Source organism: Lathyrus oleraceus, chromosome 6 (assembly GCF_024323335.1).
Source record: "Lathyrus oleraceus cultivar Zhongwan6 chromosome 6, CAAS_Psat_ZW6_1.0, whole genome shotgun sequence".
In the NCBI taxonomy this organism is placed as follows: domain Eukaryota; kingdom Viridiplantae; phylum Streptophyta; class Magnoliopsida; order Fabales; family Fabaceae; genus Lathyrus; species Lathyrus oleraceus.
Window position 1 is genome coordinate 312,616,315 of NC_066584.1, and position 19,186 is coordinate 312,635,500.

The 19,186-nt window shown below is 40.9% G+C and overlaps 1 protein-coding gene across 1 annotated transcript; it reads right to left on the reverse strand.

Moving 5' to 3' along the window:
* Positions 1-3,452: 3,452 nt before the first annotated feature.
* LOC127095399 (uncharacterized) lies at positions 3,453-18,836 on the reverse strand. The gene is made up of 2 exons (XM_051034096.1): positions 17,291-18,836; positions 3,453-3,481 (listed from the first exon to the last, which is right to left on the reverse strand). The coding sequence occupies exons 1-2, from the start codon at positions 18,834-18,836 to the stop codon at positions 3,453-3,455; spliced, it is 1,575 nt and encodes a 524-aa protein (XP_050890053.1).
* Between the last annotated feature and the right edge of the window lie 350 nt (positions 18,837-19,186).

A 19,186-nucleotide genomic window follows, 5' to 3' on the forward strand; every position in this document is an offset into this window, starting at 1 on the left:
TGAATAACAATCATCACAAATGAACCCCGAAGATGAACCCCAATATGAACCCCAAGTAATAACAGAAGAAATCCCCCAAGTCAATATAGGGGAACCCCGAACGGGTAACAGGTAACCAAAGTGAACCCCAACTAGTGAACCCCGGATAATAACAGAAGAAATCCTCCAAGGTATGAACATATAACACACACACGCTAAATAAACGGGTACTCACACCAAAGAAAACAAATGCCAGAAACAAAGACACGAAACGGTAAACACAAGTTGGGAATAAGGGTGAACAAACAGAGACTCAACAATGGAAGAGGGAAAGAGGAAACAACACAAATATAAAAGAAAACAACTAAAGGGTGAACACACGCGAAAACAAAGAAAAAGGTGCCCGGAGAGATTGCTCTCAACCTCCTGCCTACGTATCTCATCTGGTATGAGAATCAGGGCGACGTAGTTCCCCTCACCAAGGGTAAAACACTCTCCTAACCATAGACCGGGGAAACACAAGCTAATAGGGAGACTAAGACTCGAGCCTAATAGTTGTCATGCAATCAATATCCCTAAGTTGAGGTCCATAACAAGAACTTAACTCATCCTGGAAGCGAGTCAACTCAAGTCTAAACTCTACATACGTTCAACTTTCTCAGAAGTTAATCGTACGACTCCTACAGAATGGAGATAAGAAGAGGAAAGCAAATAAACACACCAACACAAGTAAACAAACATCACACACTATATCCATACAAGAGGCCCAAACAATGGGTGGGCTTTAGTCAAGAGGAAGTGCTCAACCTCGACAAACAAGCCAAACTGTAAGGGGTAATCTGTAGCTCTTAACCACTAACATTGAACGTCAGGGTGAAACTGATCAAAGTTTAAATTAGGATGAGACCTCATGCTCTTTGGGCACAATTTTAAACAAACACAAACAGAGCCTCTGAAGGAGGACTTGCCAGCAAAATGCCTGCCAAAAAGGTGACAGGACTCCAGACTACATGAAGTAAGAAGCTAACTACCTGAGTGGTGTGTCAACCACAATCCAATGCTCAAGCAAGAGCTAAAGCAAGTAAGCAACTAAGGTACCTGTACAAAGACTAAACAGTTAGTACTTCAGTCATAAAACCAGAAGACAAGCAGTGAGCCCTCTAACAGTTACACAAGTCAATGCATAAGTGCCCTAACACTCAAACGAGCTCATGAGCTCAACACATCAATTAAAACCCTACAAAACAAAAATAGGTCAGAACTCAATGCATTTTGTATCTCACATGGTGAGAACAAACCCAATAATCAATGATGAGTATCCAAACCTGAAACAAGAGACAAAGTTAGTTTATGTACATCCAATCAACATAACAAAGCATAAACAAACAATGGCACGAGATGAATTGAATCAGGATCACTCCAAGTCAGAAGTAGGGTCCTTCAAATGACCACCCAATAATCCATACTCCAATGATCCAAAATCAACCATAAACCCCTTGAAAACTCAAGTAGAACAAGCTTGCACTCAAAACTTGCTCACACCTCCTCAAATGGCCTCATAAACTCCTAAATGATGATCATCTCCTAAGTGAATTTGATCCAACTATCCCATCCTCCAAGCAGCATCATATGTGACCTATAAACCCCTTTTTCAACCTCTTAAAGTCATCAAACCTCATCCATGAACACCATGCATCAAAACTTCTCACAATGGCTTCATACCTCTTCAAACACTTCTTAAAGCCTCCAAAAGATGTGAGAATCCCGAATAAACTCCAACCAATGATCACAAGCCCCAAACAGAACCATATGAACCCCTAAACATCAATCACCAAGGCCAAAGATCCACCATACTTCAAATACCATTCAATTACTTCAAAAGCTCCAAAATAGGCCTAAATCACTTCAACAAGTCACCACAAGCCTCAAACCATTCCAAAGTTCACAAGTCAGTAGGATCATGCTTCTAAAATCATCTCTAATGAGTCACAAATCCAACTTATAAGCCCATCAATTCATCTCATACCAATAAGAACCTCCACTCCCTCAATACCTTATAAGTCTCCTTGAGAATTCACTTGTGTTCCCAACCTTCAAATAAGTACCAAATAATGTATAACTTGAATGAATGCGCCAATCAAATGACTCAAGACTCATAAATCAGGGATCAAACCAATGCAAAAGAGGCAAAGGCTCACACTACAAAGAAGATCCCAAACCAAGTCAAAGAATAGACCAAGAGCAAACCCTAAAATTGGGTCAAAACCCTAGTACAAAGACAAGATTCAAAACCTAACCAAATGACCAATCCAGGACCCATCCTTTTGTACATCACACATTCAAACACTCCCTTCAATGTCCTCAAAAAGACCAACATCAAATCAATGATCAAGTATCTCAACTTGCCTATGCAATGTAATGACCAAAAATATGCACAAAATGAACTTCCAACTTAAAAAATTCATATCAAATCAGAAATGCATGCAATGACTTTGGGATTTTTCGTATAAGTTCCTTATGCCATGAATGTTCAATATGAAAAAGATCAAGTCCAAAATGATGCAAATGCTATGTGAAGAAAAATGCACCAATTCAATGTCAAAAATGTGACACAAATTGTCACATTTTTCTCTATGTGTCAAAATGATGATAACATGTGAGAAAAAATCCAAAAACCAGCGACTAATAATTTGTGCCAAGTATGAATGTCATGTATGCAAAAGAGTGGATCAAAAGGTTCTAAATTGAGGATTTCACAATACATTGAATGCACTAGGTCAATTTGGCACAATATTGATTTAAAAATTCACACATAAAGATCCAGACATCAAAAATTCTTGAATTTAACACCATAAAAAAGTAGACACAAATACAAAACTATGAAAAAAAATTGGGACTCAATTGGACAATTTTTGGATTTTTTATGAATTAAACAAAATGACCAAAATAATTGAAATATAAAATAGAAAAAGGAGGGAAACGAATTATTTGAATTAAATCAGGAAAAACATGGACCACTGGATCTGGCGCGCATCTGAGATCAATGGTCCACATTCAAACTAGTGAAATGCACCATTTCACTAATTGAGTCACCCACCCCAGTCAGCATTCAACACTTGCGTGTCCTTAGTCAAACAAATCTCATCCAATCAATCTTCCACGCGTTGAACCACATGGCACACACTCAGCAAAACCCTAGTTATAACACAGACGTCGGAGCTCCGCACCGGTCGTCTTCCCCGGTGAGTTCCCGGTGGCTCCCACGGTGGCGCCACCCTAAAATTTTCCAGAAATTCATCAGACCAGTGTCATTCCACTCAGATTTCCATGCTGATTCCAAAAATCATATTAGATTCTCCTGATTCTTCCTAGGTTTTGGAATTCGAAGAGGAGAAGTTTTCAAATCCAAACTTCCAGTCACAATGAAATCCTTAATATTCACTCAATCTCAATTCTAATCACATATTCATGACCTACACAGCAAGATCTTCAATTCTATAACCTAAAACCAGCAAAAGAAGAGAGTGAAAATGGAGTCACCTGAAACTGGAGATCTCTGGAATCACAATCTCACGAGCTCTGCTGCTCAGGATCAACTCCTTTGAACTTCCTTTGAAGCTTTATGCAAAAAGAAATGGCTGAAACCTCTTGAATGTGCCTCAATTTCCAAATCATGATAATGCACTTGAACTGCTTGATTTCTTGAGGAATAACACCAAACGATGGGTGATTCTTGATCAGTGAAGTGTGAGGATCAAGAATCTGCAACAATCTTTGAGATTTGTGTGAAGAAAAAGCAAATTCTAAGAGAGAAAGTTGGAGAGTTTTCTTGAATTCTAGATCTGAAATGGCAGTTATGAGGCTTGTGATTAGGGTTTCCCTACTTATACTTCTTGCTAATAACATTAATAATCACTTTAGCCATTTACTAAGCATGATTAGTGAGTTGTTATGCCAATTGCAAAAAATGCAAATTGAGTTCCCATGGCCATAATGCACGTGCTCAGCCCTATGCTAGGGTTTGAATCCACTCAAGAGCAACCAAGGGTCAGGATTTGAAGGTTGTTTTGCTTGCATCTTAAGCTAAGAATGAATGGTGAAGATTTGCTTCATTTTTAACATGTGTGAAACAAGGAACATACACGCCTCTTTCATGCATGGCAAGGGCTCATTTTTACTCAAATATGGTCTATGAAGAAGGCTGAAGTGAAGCCTTGCCTTGGTTTTTTTGTGAATCTTGATTTGTAGCATGATATCATCCTTAGAACAAATGTGAAATAATGTGACTTTTGACCATGATTCCTTGAGGCTTAGCTTGCACAATTGAGTCAAATGATGTCATTTTGAGATGCCTTGAACATGAGAAGCACTTTGCAAAAAGAATGAACCAATTTGAAGCATTATATCAAAAGTTATGCCATTTTGAATTTCCATGCAAACTTTGTAATCAAATGACCATAACTCCTCAACCATTCATCATATGGACATGAATTAGGACCAAAAATCCATTTGAAACTTCTTTGATATTGAAAAGTCAAGTTGAAAGTGGACCAAAAACTTGCCAAATTTGGAAACTTTGAATTATAGGTCATTTTCCATTTTTAGTAACTTTTGCCATGACCTTTGAATCTTCAAGATGGATGTTTAGAATGATGAATAGACCCCATTTGAACATGATTGAGGTGTCTCAACTCGTTTCCCCACCTCATAGCACTCAGTTGACTGCACAGTTGACTTTTGGTCCTCAAGTGACCTTGAAATGTCTTGATCAACTTGAGCCTCTACCACTTGGTGAAATTGCTTCAAAATGAAACCCTAGCTCATGTAAGCTCCTTATAATAATCATGTGATCCTCATCCTAAGAAAATACCTCATCTCTTTGAGAAACCCTAGTTGGAAGAACTGCATTGATTAGGGTTGACCAGAGGTCACAACCCTAATCTAGAGGAACTTGAGGATGAACTCTGAAACCCTTGATGATGATAGAACCATGATGATGGTGATATATCCTTGTAGATAAGATGATGCTCAAGACCTTTGAAGAATCAAGAAACCCTAATTGGAGCCCATACCCTCAGATGGTTGATGATCAATTCATAAAGACCCTCAGGCTTGAATCACCTAACTTCCCCATCTTTTGAAAAGACTTTGGAGGATAACCTTCTCATTTTCATATGAGATGCAAAATGCAATGCCTAATGCCCTAAAACATGAAATGCAATGCCCCAAACTAGTCTCAAGAAGAGGAGGGCAAATTTTGAGGTGTTACAGCTGCCCCTATTCAATCCACTATGAACCTGTCGATATGAACAACCTCGGCTTTCAGATGATCGGGGTGAAGAGTGGTTGAATACCAAGAACAAAAGAACAATTTGCGCTCCACTGGAAATTTTCTTTTTGTTATTATTTTTTTGCTTTTCTTGAACCCCAAAAAACTTCTTTGATTTTTTTCTTGGACCCCTACACAAATATTTTTTCTTTCGCGCGGATAATCCCTGATCACCGCATTTGAACCCCGACAACTTCATGTCACTCCTGCTGCCAAACAATGAACCCCGTTCTCCATTTGAACCCAAGCCGTCTGACGATAACTCTCGATCGTCGTTGTGAACCCCATTCTCCAGAAGACACCCTGTGTCTCCTTTTCTCCATTTGAACCCCGTTCTCCATTCTCTTGTGATAATTCCGTTGGCAACGTCGGAAATAACACCAACCACCACTCTGATGGCGACATACTAGAGGGTACACCTTCACAAAAGGAAGGTAACATGTGCATTTCTTCCCTTGAAGACACCCATAACGACTTCTCTTGGCCTCGCCAAAGTCTAAGGTGACACATGATCAGAAGACAATCCTGAGGACCTCATCCCGGATACAATCTTCAATTCCGATCTGCATCTCCAGTTGAACCCCGTTCTTCAGAAAATGCCCAGCACTTCCTTTTCTCCTGGTGGACCCCAATCTCCGCGCTGATCGCGTAACATTCTCCAATCTTCATTTCCATCTCCGAACGACAAAATCTCTTCCTCCAATATCACGCTACTGGGAAATACTGTTGATTCAAAATCACGATGCCAAACTCCTCAGAGTAACATCTTCACCAACCAGCTAAACCAACTCTCAAACGGTAACCACGGCTCGAGACTAGCTTATGCTTGCAATACCGATGCATGAGTTTTACAGCGTAATGCTCCATAACCATGGAAATGCTACGCAATTAGTTATGCAATATGCTATGCTTCTCTAAATGATGAATGCATAAAAAGTATAACCCTCAGGGGATGGCACGAGCAACTCTATTGAGGAACTCGATATCGCTCCAATCTCCAACCCTGCTTGGGATAACACGGATGCCGAGGAAAAAGTAACCCTCACTAGGGATGACCTCCACTGAACTCGATCTGCTTGGGGGAAGAAAATCTACCAACGCACACCCCTACCGGGGGAACAACAACCTTCAGGTCTGGCTGTTGAGGAAACACCGACCTCGAACCCGCTGGGGAGATACGGAATATTTGACACGGAACACCCGTCGACTCGTCGAACACTGGTATTCACCATCTAACCACAGTGTCAATTTTCCACTTTTGAGAGTGTAGCGGTGTATTCGTCGCTATATGATTTATCGATTAAATCATAAGCAAGAGATACAATGAAATTTCGAGTCGCCACCGCACTTTTATTTATCCAAAGGACTGGCTAAAAAGCGAACAAAAGCCTAAGAAGTTTTACACGTAGAAAACTAATAAAAAGATCAGAGAGTCTGGGTAAGGGGTAAATTACGCAATGGGAAGGTGTTAGGCACCCACTACGTCCTAGGTACTCCTAGGGAGCCCTTTTCACACTTGTTGTAAAAGATTGTTATTTGTTATGACATAAATATTGTGCAAACATGATTGGGATGATGAGAAAAGAATATACAATTTTTATTGGGTTTGAACGGATGAACCCGCTGCCTACGTACCTTCCATCAAAGGTAAGGATCAAAACGCCGTAGTTCGGCTAAAAGATTTCCAAAAGTTGGTGGATTCAATTTTAAACACAAGCACTGAGGCTTTTCATTATCAATGGGAGAAAACTCGACCAAAACCAACATCCACCATGCGAGGATAGCTTCGACGTACTAGAGGGGTTAGCCCTGTTTTCAGTACGGAAGTCTTACTGTCGACTCACTAAGGATAGGCAAGATTTACATCAACCACAATGATAATTGAAACCTATGGCTAATGCATGAAAAGATTAACAATGGACAAAGCCAAAACAATTGAATGAGTGAAGTTAATTGATTGTGATTATGAAAATGGAGTCAAAGTATGATTAAGATTGATTCAAAAGAAGTATTATGAAATGGAGTTTGAAAAAAGGTCAAGGACTTGGGGTCCAGGTTTTTAGTTAGAAAACATGAAGATGTTTGCACAACACTTATGTCAAGTTTGAAATCAAAGTGTGAAAAGTTTAGGACATAATGAGGATGAATGGATGAATATGGATTGCAAAACTTCTTAGAAGGTTCACTTCTTGAAATCATATAGAGGATGATTCAAGTGTGCCCTTTGGAATAGCAATGGATAATAATAAACAAACAAAGAAGAAAGCAAAAGCGGATATCGGATGCCAATCACTGGGCTTATACCAATCTCCTAAAATAAAACTGGATATCAGATGCCACTCAATGGTCTTACACTAATCTCCTCAAACAAAGAAATAAAAGGCGGATACCGGATACCAATAGATGGATTTACACCAGTCTCCTAAAACAGAAATGGATATCAGATGCCACTCAATGGACTTATACTAATCTCCTAAAACAAAATGAAACTTGGATACCGGATGCCAATCTGTCTGGGCTTACACCAATATCCAACATATGATCATAGGAAAGCAAATGCCAACTTACAGGGACTTATAATTGCAACCTCACATAAACAAAGAAAAGCAAACATGGATGTCAGATGCCAATCTGTCTGGGCTTACTCTAACCTCCACAGTATGGTCCTAGGAATACAAATGCCAACTTGCAGGGACTTACAGTTGTATCCTCACATACAAACAAACAAAGCAGCATGTGATCATAGGAAAGCAAATGCCAACTTACAGGGACTTACAATTGCAACCTCACATACAAATCAAATGCATCAAGCAAAGATAAGATGAGTGGCCAAGGTGATGGTCTTATACTCACTTCCATATCATAGGAGCAATGGCCAATGGATGGTCTTACAATTGTCCTCAATGGGTAAACAACAATGATAAGTCACAAAGACAAATGAGATGATTGTTCATTAATGAGCAATAAATGATGATAAATGCGTAGAGCGTACAAGCAAACATGTGTATATGAAGCAATCAAGCAATCAATGAGAATCAAACAGCACACTCTATAGCCAAACAAGGAGGCTCACACAAGAGGGTTAGGCACTGAGGCCAACTGGAATAGGGTAAAAAGTTGCTCTTAACCTTGCCATTGAGAGGCTAAGGTGAAGCAGATGAAAGGAGATGAGGGGTGTGCCTCATTGCTCTTATCCCTGATCAGGGAGAGCATATCAGAAAGTGTGGGAGTTCAGAAAGTAGGAACTCTCTCCACATTATTGACTCGATAGATCTTGGGTTTTGATCCCAATGCTACAACCATGTAATGGGAGCAAAGAGAAGACTCACTGAATAGTAGGGGATAGGCTACTTATCCCTTTGATCTACCAATTGCCTTATTTGAAGGACTTTTCCTGCTTGGGACAAATATAAACACACACAAGCATTGCCTCTTAAGGAGGACTTCAGACAGTTTGCCCGGCCAAATAACAGGCCGGGTCTCCAGACTACATGAAGAAAGAGGGATTACCTCAAAGCAAATTGCTAAATAGCAAAGCAAAGCAAGTTCAAATAACTTAAGCAACTAAATGGTACCTGAAATAGTCAAACAAATCAGTACACAGTTCAACAGTTTAAATCAGAAGGAAACAGAAGTCAACAGTCAAACAGATAGACAAATGTGCAAAGCACAAGGCACAAGGCTTATGAGCCAAGCAACCTACAAAACAAGGGTTAGCTCATGATAAACAAATAAACTCAATCAAAAGGCAATGGTTTCTTTGAAGCACTTGTAGCTTAACCTGAAACATGAACTCAATCATAAGCCCAAAGGACCACTAGGACAAGCCTAGGGTCAAAAATAAATGAGAAAGTCAAAACAGCAAATGAAAGTCAACCAAAATCAATTTTAAACATTCAAGAAGCAAACTCAATTGGTCTCAAGTTCATATCATGCATCATTATCATTTCATAGACAAAAGAAGACAAAGCATGGCAAATTGGTGCACATAGAAGTCAACAGAAAGACTTGCATCAAAAGTCAACTCAAACATTTTCAAAAATCACCAAATAATTCATGATCAATCCTAACACCTAGCATGGTAAGCATGTAAAATTTCATCACAATTGGACAAGTGGAAGGCAGTCAATGAAAATCATGAAGTCAAAGCAAATTTGAATATGCTCAATGAAGTCAACAGCAAGACTTAGCCCAAAAGCAATCATAATCAATTCCAAAAATTATCAAATAATTCAGGGTCAATCACAATCCATAACATGACATGCATATAAAATTTCAGCTCATTTGGGTCATGGGAAGATAGTCAAATAAAATCAGGAAGTCAAACAAGTTTCAAGTGTGCACAAAGAAGTCAACAAAACATGTGTCATCTTCAAAAAATCATAACAAAATGAAAACAGATGAGAAATGGATGGGATTAACACCAATGGAAAGCTCAAGATGTCTAGTATGCACATGTGAAATTTCATGATCATACAATAAGATATGAGAATTTCCCAAATGAAATGGCCAGAAGTGTCACACAAAGTCAAAATTTTACTAGGCAGGGAAGAAAATTCACAAACAAATAGGAAATGGCATGATTAAATCCAGGAAAATTCACACATCAACTAGACATATAAGAGATGGCTCATGCAAAATTTCACATTATTTGGAGGCCAGGAAGCATGTGAACAAAAATCATGAAATGGCATATCATTGGTGTGACACAAATTGTCACACCCTACTTCAGAAAATCATATCTCACACACCACAAATGATAAATGCACAAACTTTACATCAAAATGAACATGAGTGAGTGTAGAATAATCACAAAAAATTTCAACTCAAATGGATGCAACATGATCATTTCACAAAAAGATTGGCAAAAGGTATCAATTAAGCATACATGTCAAGAAACCTCATACCATTAAAAATTCGACCAACCAAAAATTCAGCAAAAATCATGATAAAATAATAGACATTAAGATGAACACAATGCTGAAATTTTCATGAATTTTGGATTTGAAATGAATGAGTTGTGATTTTTGTAAGTTTGTGTAACAAGATGAAATAATATTATGAAATGAAATGATTTAACATATGATTAATTTAAAAATATTAGGGCACGGTGGCAATACTGTAAATATGTTGGCATTTAAATGAAACGGTGAGTATTGATTTGGGGATGTGGCACGCTACAACTGGACCTGGCAATGGAATAGGAAATTCCTCATGCAGAAACGCGAATAACAAAAGCAGCCAACACGATACAGTAAACCAAAAGGATTCTGGGATTTCAAGACTAGGGTTTTCAACAGTACCGTCACCACCTTGTTCAACATTTTAAGAAAAAACCAGCATGAGCATCTCACGACCAAAATCGACAAACAGCATATCAAAACGTTCATCTAAGCAAGCACATCCATAATCCAACATTCACATTTACTAAATCAAGCTAACAATAAAAAACCAAGCAAAAACATGTTTGAGTGTGAGACTTTAAAATCAGATTTCTCACTCAATGTATAACCATTTCACACGATTCAAACTTCATAATGATCAGAAAGACAAGACCTATCTAAAACATGGCACGATTTTGGGAATAGTGTGATTGGAAAACTTACCCGATCTGCTAGACAGTGATGCTACCAATGTTATTTGGTCTCGAAAGGCGAAAACAGATGTTCAATGGAGTTTACTTTGATGAATGAACACTGAGTTTTAGCTCAACAATCTCTGAAAAGGCTCCATTCGAGATATGCCATGGAAGGAGCTTTGGAAAACAGAACACGATGAGGCTGTTACAGCTGGTATTTCATGCTCCAGATGGCTTCTAAATGATGTCCAGGTGATGAATCCACCAAAGGTTGCTCGAGCTCTTTGAGGATTGGAGCAGAAATTGCAAAGTGTGAAAAATGCAAGAAGGAGAGAACAAGGATTTTTGTATGTGTAAAGGCTGCAGCTAGGGTTCTGAAATGCAGAAAATGACTTTAAATATGACTGTTTAAGGTTGGTAATCCATGTGCTAAACTTGGTTAGTTCAAATGGGAACATTTGCATTTTTGCTAATTGTGAACCAAAGGTACATATGGAGGTACGGTCTTCCCGAGTTGGGCCTTTGGACAGGCTGCAAATATCATTTAAAACAGATCCCAATTGGTCACAAGTGTTAAAAATTGCTTAATCCAAAAGTCAACTTTTTTGCTCACTTGAATTTAATAAAGTCCACTCCAAAAATGGCATTTTGATTGGCAAAGTTTTGGAGGAAGGTGAATGCATTTTTGGAAAGAGGGGAACAAATGGAGCTTGTAGGAAAAAACCCCACTAAAATTGGCCTTGTGGTTCATGAGATATGGCTTGTTGAAGTTCAAAAATTTGTGAAAATGAAATGATCACATCTTGCAAACCATACATGGGATTTGAGAGTTCTTGGACTTTTTGAAAATGGGAGAACAAGATCTTCAACTTTCATGTTGGGCAAAAATTCATTTGAAGCTTGTATCATGATGTAAGTTGAGGATCAAGAAGTTTCCATTTTTGGCAGTTGAAATTACAGGTCCACTTTCTATTTTGGGAAATTTTCTGTTTTTGCTTCAAATTCTTTCATGATGAGGTTTGGCATGATATATGAGGCTTGTATGGACATGAATGAGCTCCTTCAAATCAATTCCATCCATCAAATCACTGATTAAATCCACAGTTGACCAAGTTTGACTTTTCTAGGGTTTTGCCTGACTGAAGCATCTTCTGATGAATTCCAAACCCTAATTCCTTGAGAACTTGATTCCAAATGATGTCCCAAGTTATATGAACTCTTGATTATTGATCATGGTGCCCAAATTCTGCAAGAATGGCCACCATCCATTGCTTTGACTGACTGTGGCTGATTTTGACCTAATTGGCTGATGATTGCTTCAGCTGCAAGTAACATGGTTAGCTGACAATATTTTTGTACTTTTTGGTTAGTAAACATATGAAAAGCAAAGATATACAAATGCAAGGCATGCTTGGTGATCAAGAAACACACTCACAGAGCAACCTACCCACTAGGAGGGAAACTAGGGCATGCAGTGATCCTTGAGGCCATGATATGATATGATATGGGCCATGAGGGATCTTAGGGCCAAAATTGGGGTCTTACAGAGAGCTCCCAGACTCATCCGGTCTTTTCCGATTCATCACCTTGTACTCTCGACTTCTCCCTACTTCCAGAAAATTGACCTCCTTAGATTCGTGCCAACTCTCCAGTCTTCAGAATTTGAAGAGTCTTCTTGATTAACCCTCTAGGATCGTCACAATTCTTTCGCCGTCTCTACACCATTCTTAAATTCCTCGTCCCTGATTGGACCTCAAAGGAATCTTTTGTCAAAAAGAAACGCTTCGCACCACAACCTGCAGGTGAGTGAAAATAACCAACAGCACCTGCAAAAGAGATCGTCAGATAAAACGTGCCCCAGGCGCGCCAAAATTTCAACACCCAGGTCACTCAACCTTCCGAATAAGATTTCAAGTTTCAATCCTCTAAACATGCGTTGGAAGAGACCCCTACATCTCAAAATGCAAAGATTCTTATCAAAATAAACGGATGTTTTTGCAATCAAAGCGGTTATGAAAACAAAAACAAAATTATTTGACTGAATATGCATTTTATTGATTGAAAAAGGTGGCTCGTAACTGAGCAGTACACAGGAAGCAATCCCTGAAAAGAGGTAATTGCGCACAAAAGGAAAATCTATCCTAATGGCAATGTGAACCCGTGATCTCATCAAGTTCCAACCCGATTACAACCCATATGTCCTCAAGACTCTCCGCGCTTTCTGCCTTCCGAAACAAGACGCTTCCGACCGATCTCCGCTTTTAGATTATCCATGTGTCATATCCAAAGTACAAACGACCATGCTAGACGCAGTTGTTCGTTTCACTCCCTCTTTTGACTGGACCGCCCTTTCGGGTTTTCAGTCCACCGGGATACCCTTTTTTGCCCAAGCCGCCCTTGTGGGGTTTTCGACCTGCCGGGTGTACAGTTTTTCCTTTTTATCCCTAATTTTTGCTCGAACCTTTTTAATTTTCATTTTTTTTGGTTCGCCGGGATGCCCATTTTTACCTGGACTATTTTATTCTTTCCGTCCAGCGGGTCTCTTATACGAAGTATTTTTTAACTGCGTCCGCATTCACAGGGGATGGAAAATCTTCACCATCCATGGTCGTCAACAACAAGGCTCCGCTAGAGAAAACCTTCTTAACCACGAATGGACCTTCATAATTAGGTGTCCACTTGCCCCGACGATCGTTCTGAGGAGGAAGGATCCTTTTCAACACCATATCTCCCACATGGTACACACGAGGTCGCACCCTTCGGTCAAAAGCACGCTTCATTCGCTGTTGGTACAACTGCCCATGACAAATGGCCGCCAGCCTCTTTTCCTCAATCAAGCTCAACTCTTCATACCGAGTCCTTACCCATTCAGCCTCTTCCAATTTCACATCCATCAGGACTCTCAATGACGGAATCTGGACCTCAACTGGTAGCACAGCTTCCATCCCATACACAAGCGAGAAAGGTGTTGCCCTAGTAGATGTACGTACTGAGGTTCGATACCCATGCAATGCAAACGGCAACATCTCGTGCCAATCCTTATAGGTCACGACCATTTTTTGCACAATCTTCTTAATATTCTTATTAGCCGCCTCGACCGCCCCATTCATCTTTGGAAGATAAGGAGAAGAATTGTGATGCTCGATCTTGAACTCCCGGCACAGTTCTACCATCATCTTGTTGTTGAGATTAGAACCATTATCAGTGATGATTCTTTTGGGAACCCCATACCTGCAAATGATGTCTCTTTTCAGGAACCTGGCCACGACCGGTTTCGTCACGTTTGCATAAGACGCCGCTTCCACCCACTTGGTGAAGTAATCAATAGCCACTAATATGAATCGGTGCCCATTCGAAGCCGTAGGCTCGATCTTTCCGATCATATCAATGCCCCACATAGCAAACGGCCACGGAGACGACATCAAACTCAATGGATTTGGAGGCACGTGCACCTTGTCATCATAAATCTGGCATTTATGACATTTCCGCATGAAGTTGAAACACTGAGCCTCCATTGTCATCCAGTAATATCCAGCCCTTAGCAACCTTTTCACCATCGCATTCCCGCTGGCGTGGGTACCAAACGATCCCTCGTGCACCTCTTTCATCATTTGGCTTTCTTCTTTGTCATTGACACATCTGAGCAAAACCCAATCAAAATTCCTCTTGTACAAAACCCCATCTTTATTTAGATAGAACGCCATGGCCAACCTCCTCAGAGTCTTTCGGTCCTTCTTAGACGCTCCCTCGGGATACTCTTGGGTCTCCAGATAACGCTTGATGTCATAATACCACGGCTTTTCATCATCAGGCACTATTTCGACAACAAACACATAAGTCAGTCTATCCAGCCGTCCCACCTCAACACTAGGAACTTGATTCCACCACTGCACTTTAATCAAAGCGGCCAGATTAGCCAAGGCATCTGCTAAAGGATTTTCTTCCCTCGGCACATGGTGTAATTCCATCTTGGTGAAGAACGTCAACAATCTCCTCGTATAATCCCGGTATGGAATTAAGTGGGATTGATGCGTATGCCATTTCCCGTTAACCTGGTTCACAACCAAAGCTGAATCTCCATAAATAACAAGGTTCTTGATTCGCAAATCAATCGCCTCTTCGACACCCAAGATACAAGCTTCGTATTCAGCCACATTGTTAGTGCATTCAAATGTTAGTCGGGCAGCAAAAGGAATGTGGGATCCCTTCGGTGTAACCAAAACAGCACCAACTCCTCTACCATTCACGTTAACAGCCCCATCAAACATCAGAATCCATTCGGACTCAGGGTCAGGCCCCTCCTCCGGGATAGGTTCCTCACAATCTTTTGATTTGAGAAACATGATGTCCTCATCGGGGAACTCAAATTTCATCGGTTGATAATCCTCAATGGGTTGCTGGGCGAGGTAATCAGACAATACACTCCCCTTTATTGCTTTTTGAGAAGTGTACTGGATATCTTATTCAGTCAAAATCATTTGCCATCTCGCAACCCGTCCGATCAATGCTGGCTTCTCAAATATATACTTGATCGGATCCATTTTGGAAATCAACAAAGTGGTATGGACCAGCATATACTGTCTCAGTCGGCGAGCAGCCCATGCCAAAGCGCAACAAGTTTTCTCGAGCAGTGAAATCTTGGTTCACAGTCAGTAAACTTTTTGCTAATATAGTAAGTTGCATGCTCTTTTCGACCAGACTCGTCATGTTGTCCCAGTACACACCCCATAGACCCCTCAAGGACTGTCAAGTACAGGATTAACGGTCGCCCCTCCACAGGAGGCATCAGAATCGGAGGCTCCTGTAAATATTCTTTTTTTTTTCAAATGCCGCTTGACAATCATCATTCCACCTGACCGTTTGATCTTTTCTCAACAACTTGAATATGGGTTCACACGTGGCTGTTAGATGAGATATGAACCGTGAAATGTAGTTCAATCTACCTAAGAAACCACGAACCTCTTTTTCTATTCTCGGTTCAGGCATTTCTTGTATCGCTTTTGCTTTAGCAGGATCAACCTCGATTCCTCTTTCACTTACAATAAACCCCAGCAACTTGCCGGACCGCACTCCAAAAGTGCACTTATTCGGATTCAATCTCAATTTGAATTGTCTCAACCGGTCAAACAACTTGGCCAAGTCTACCAGATGCCCCTCTTCTGTTTGTGACTTCGCTATCATGTCATCAACATAGCATTCAATCTTATGATGAATCATATCATGAAACAAGGTCACCATAGCTCTTTGATACGTGGCACCGGCGTTCTTGAGACCGAATGGCATCACCTTAAAACAAAAAGTGCCCCATGGTGTGATGAACGTTGTTTTCTCCATATCATCTGGCGACATTTTAATTTGATTATAGCCAGAAAAGTCATCCATGAAGGAAAACACCGAGAATTGAGTTGTATTATCTACCAACACATCGATGTGAGGTAATGGGAAATCATCTTTCGGGCTAGCCCTGTTCAAATCCCGGTAGTCCACACACATCCTCACCTTTCCATCCTTCTTCGGTACTGGCACAATGTACGCGACCCAAGGCGGATAATTAGTGAAAGCTAGGAAATCAGCATTCAACTGCTTTTGTACCTCCTCTTTGATTTTCATGGCCATCTCGGGTCGAGTTCTGCGCAACTTTTGCTTTACTTGAGGAAAATCTTCTCTCAATGGCAACTTGTGTACAACAATATTGGTATCCAACCCTGGCATATCTTGATAAGACCAGGCGAAGATATCAGCATACTCTTTCAACAGTACTACCATTCTGCTCTTGACATTCATCTCCAAAGCGGCCCCAATTTTTACTTCCTTTCTGACCTCCTCGGTGCCCAGATTAACAACCTCAACTTGCTCCTCGTGTGATTGAATCACCTTCTCCTCTTGTTTCAACAACCTGGCTAACTCTTCCGGCAGTTCACAATCTTCTTCGCCTTCTTCTTCGGCATGATAGATCGGGTTGTCGAAGTCATATAGGGGTGTAACAGAATTGTCATCAATGAGATCCGGAGAATAATCGCATCTGCATGAATGTTGATTCATGCGTTGCTTTAGAGTCGGAACGAGACAAATTAAAAGGAAGGAAAATGAAAATAAACATTGCCATTTTTATTATATTATTTTTTTAACTGCAAAAATAAATGAAAAACAGAGAACACCTTCTTTTAATGCGAAAAACATCCGTTTATTAATGATGTAAATACTGCAAAATGAAACACATGAGGTGGCCCTTACAATGGACCATTACATTTTGGGCAAAACGTATGGCTTTTGTGCAAACAGAATTAACAAACAGAAATATTACTCTTCACGCAGAGTGACAGTGATGATCTTTTCGGCTTTCCAGTTCTGGATCTCCATTCCTGGTACGCACGGTTTTATCCATGAGTCGAGCTCGCAGTCACTGTCAGTCTCTTTGCCCACAGCACAGATACGGCCTGGATCTAGCATTCCAGCACTAGTGAATGTGAATGGTTGGCGACGACCTTTATTTGGTCCAGACGAGCCTTGGCCTGACTGATAACCAATCCCAAACTTATCCTCCTTCACCGCAACATCTATCACTCTTCCCCAACCTGGGGCCTCTCCACTTTTCACCACCTCCACAGCCTGTTTATAAGAAGCAATGAACGGCTTCTTCTCTCTTTCGGTGAAAACGGCATTCTCCACCTTGACGGTTTCAAACGCCTGCCTTGGTGTTTCGAATATTTCACCGTCCATTTCCACATACTTAAATGATGACAACTGGCTGACAAAAATATCCTCCTCACCGCAAACTGTCACGACTTGCCCATCCAAGATATACTTTAACTTCTGATATAGAGTCGATGTTACTGCCCCAGTAGCATGTATCCATGGACGGCCCAACAAACAGTTGTACGCCGGCTGAACGTCCATGACACAAAACACAGATTTGAACACCTCAGGACCAATCTTTACGGGGAGCTCAACTTCCCCGAACACAAACCTTTTAGAGCCATCAAACGCTCTAACCACCATATCAGTAGGCCTCAAAATCAATCCCTTGCAGTCCAATTTAGCCAAGGCCTTCTTAGGCAACACATTGAGTGACGAGCCCGTATCAATCAAAACATGCGAAAGCACATCTCCTTTACACTCCATCGAAAGGTGTAGTGCCTTATTGTGATTGCGCCCGTCCATAGTAAGATCGAGATCAGTGAAACCTAACCCATGGCTGGCATTAACACTCGATACCACTGTCTCTAACTGATTGACTGTAATCTCCTGCGGGACGTAGGCCCTCTTAATAATTCTCAAAAACTCCTCGGCTTCAGCGTCAAACTCACTTTCCGGCTCTACAGGCGCCTGTGCCGCTCTAGGAGTATCCTCATTCACCACCTGCTTTCCTTTTGCCCTGGATAAAGCCTCGGCCTTATCCCTCTGTTCTTTTTCTACATCACCACCTCTCAACGTGTTAGGTGCAAACAACCTCCCGCTACGAGTGAAACTACTACGCCCGACATTGTTCACCCTTGAAACGGTGGTATCAACTGCAGCCTGATCTTCCTTCTTTTTCCCATTGCAATGCACATCACCACCATAGTCCCATGGCACAACACCATCACTTTCATACGGAATAGGTCCAGGTACCGTGATGGTAATTGGAGCCACATTTGCCGGCACTGACAAGTGGACAGGATCGAAATAAATGGTTATCGTTGAAATATCCTCATTCTCCAAAGCAACTTTCTCAAATCGGAGACTTCCCTCATCCATCATTTTCTGAACCGTCTCCCTCAAGATTACACACCCATTTGCAGTTACAGTACAAGCAGCACAATAATTATCACAACCAGGAAAAACTCCATTCTTTAACAAATGTCTCTTGACCACAGACATTGGGGTCCTCAACTGATCTACATCCGTCACCCCGATTTTACTTTTATCCTTAGAAATTACATTCACCATCATCTGACCATGCGTCGGCATGGGATTAGCATTAACATTCGGCGTTGGTGCAAAATTGATGGCTTTGGAATCCACCAAGTCTTGAACAACATGCTTAAAGGCTTTACAACCCTCAATATTGTGCCCGGGAGCACCAGAATGAAACTCACACTTGACGTTCTCATCATAACTTGCAGGCCTCTGATCTGGTCTTAACGGAGCTAACGTCCTCAACTGTACCAACCCGAGATCCTTCAACTTCTTCAACAGAAGCGCATATGTCATGGGTGGCCTATCAAACTGGCGATCTGCCATCCTTCCTCTAACTTGGTACCCAGCCCTTTGTGTTCTCTGCTGAGGTGGCTGCTGTTGCTGTTGCTGTTGTGCGGGTT

Excerpts from the sequence above, each read along its gene's own strand:
- LOC127095399 (XM_051034096.1), bottom strand. The coding sequence starts at position 18,836 with ATGCCGACGCATGGTCAGATGATGGTGAATGTAATTTCTAAGGATAAA. Across the intron at positions 3,482-17,290 it reads TGTGGGCAAAGAGACTGACA|GTTATAGAATTGAAGATCTT; the intron begins GTGACTGCGAGC and ends TGCTGGTTTTAG.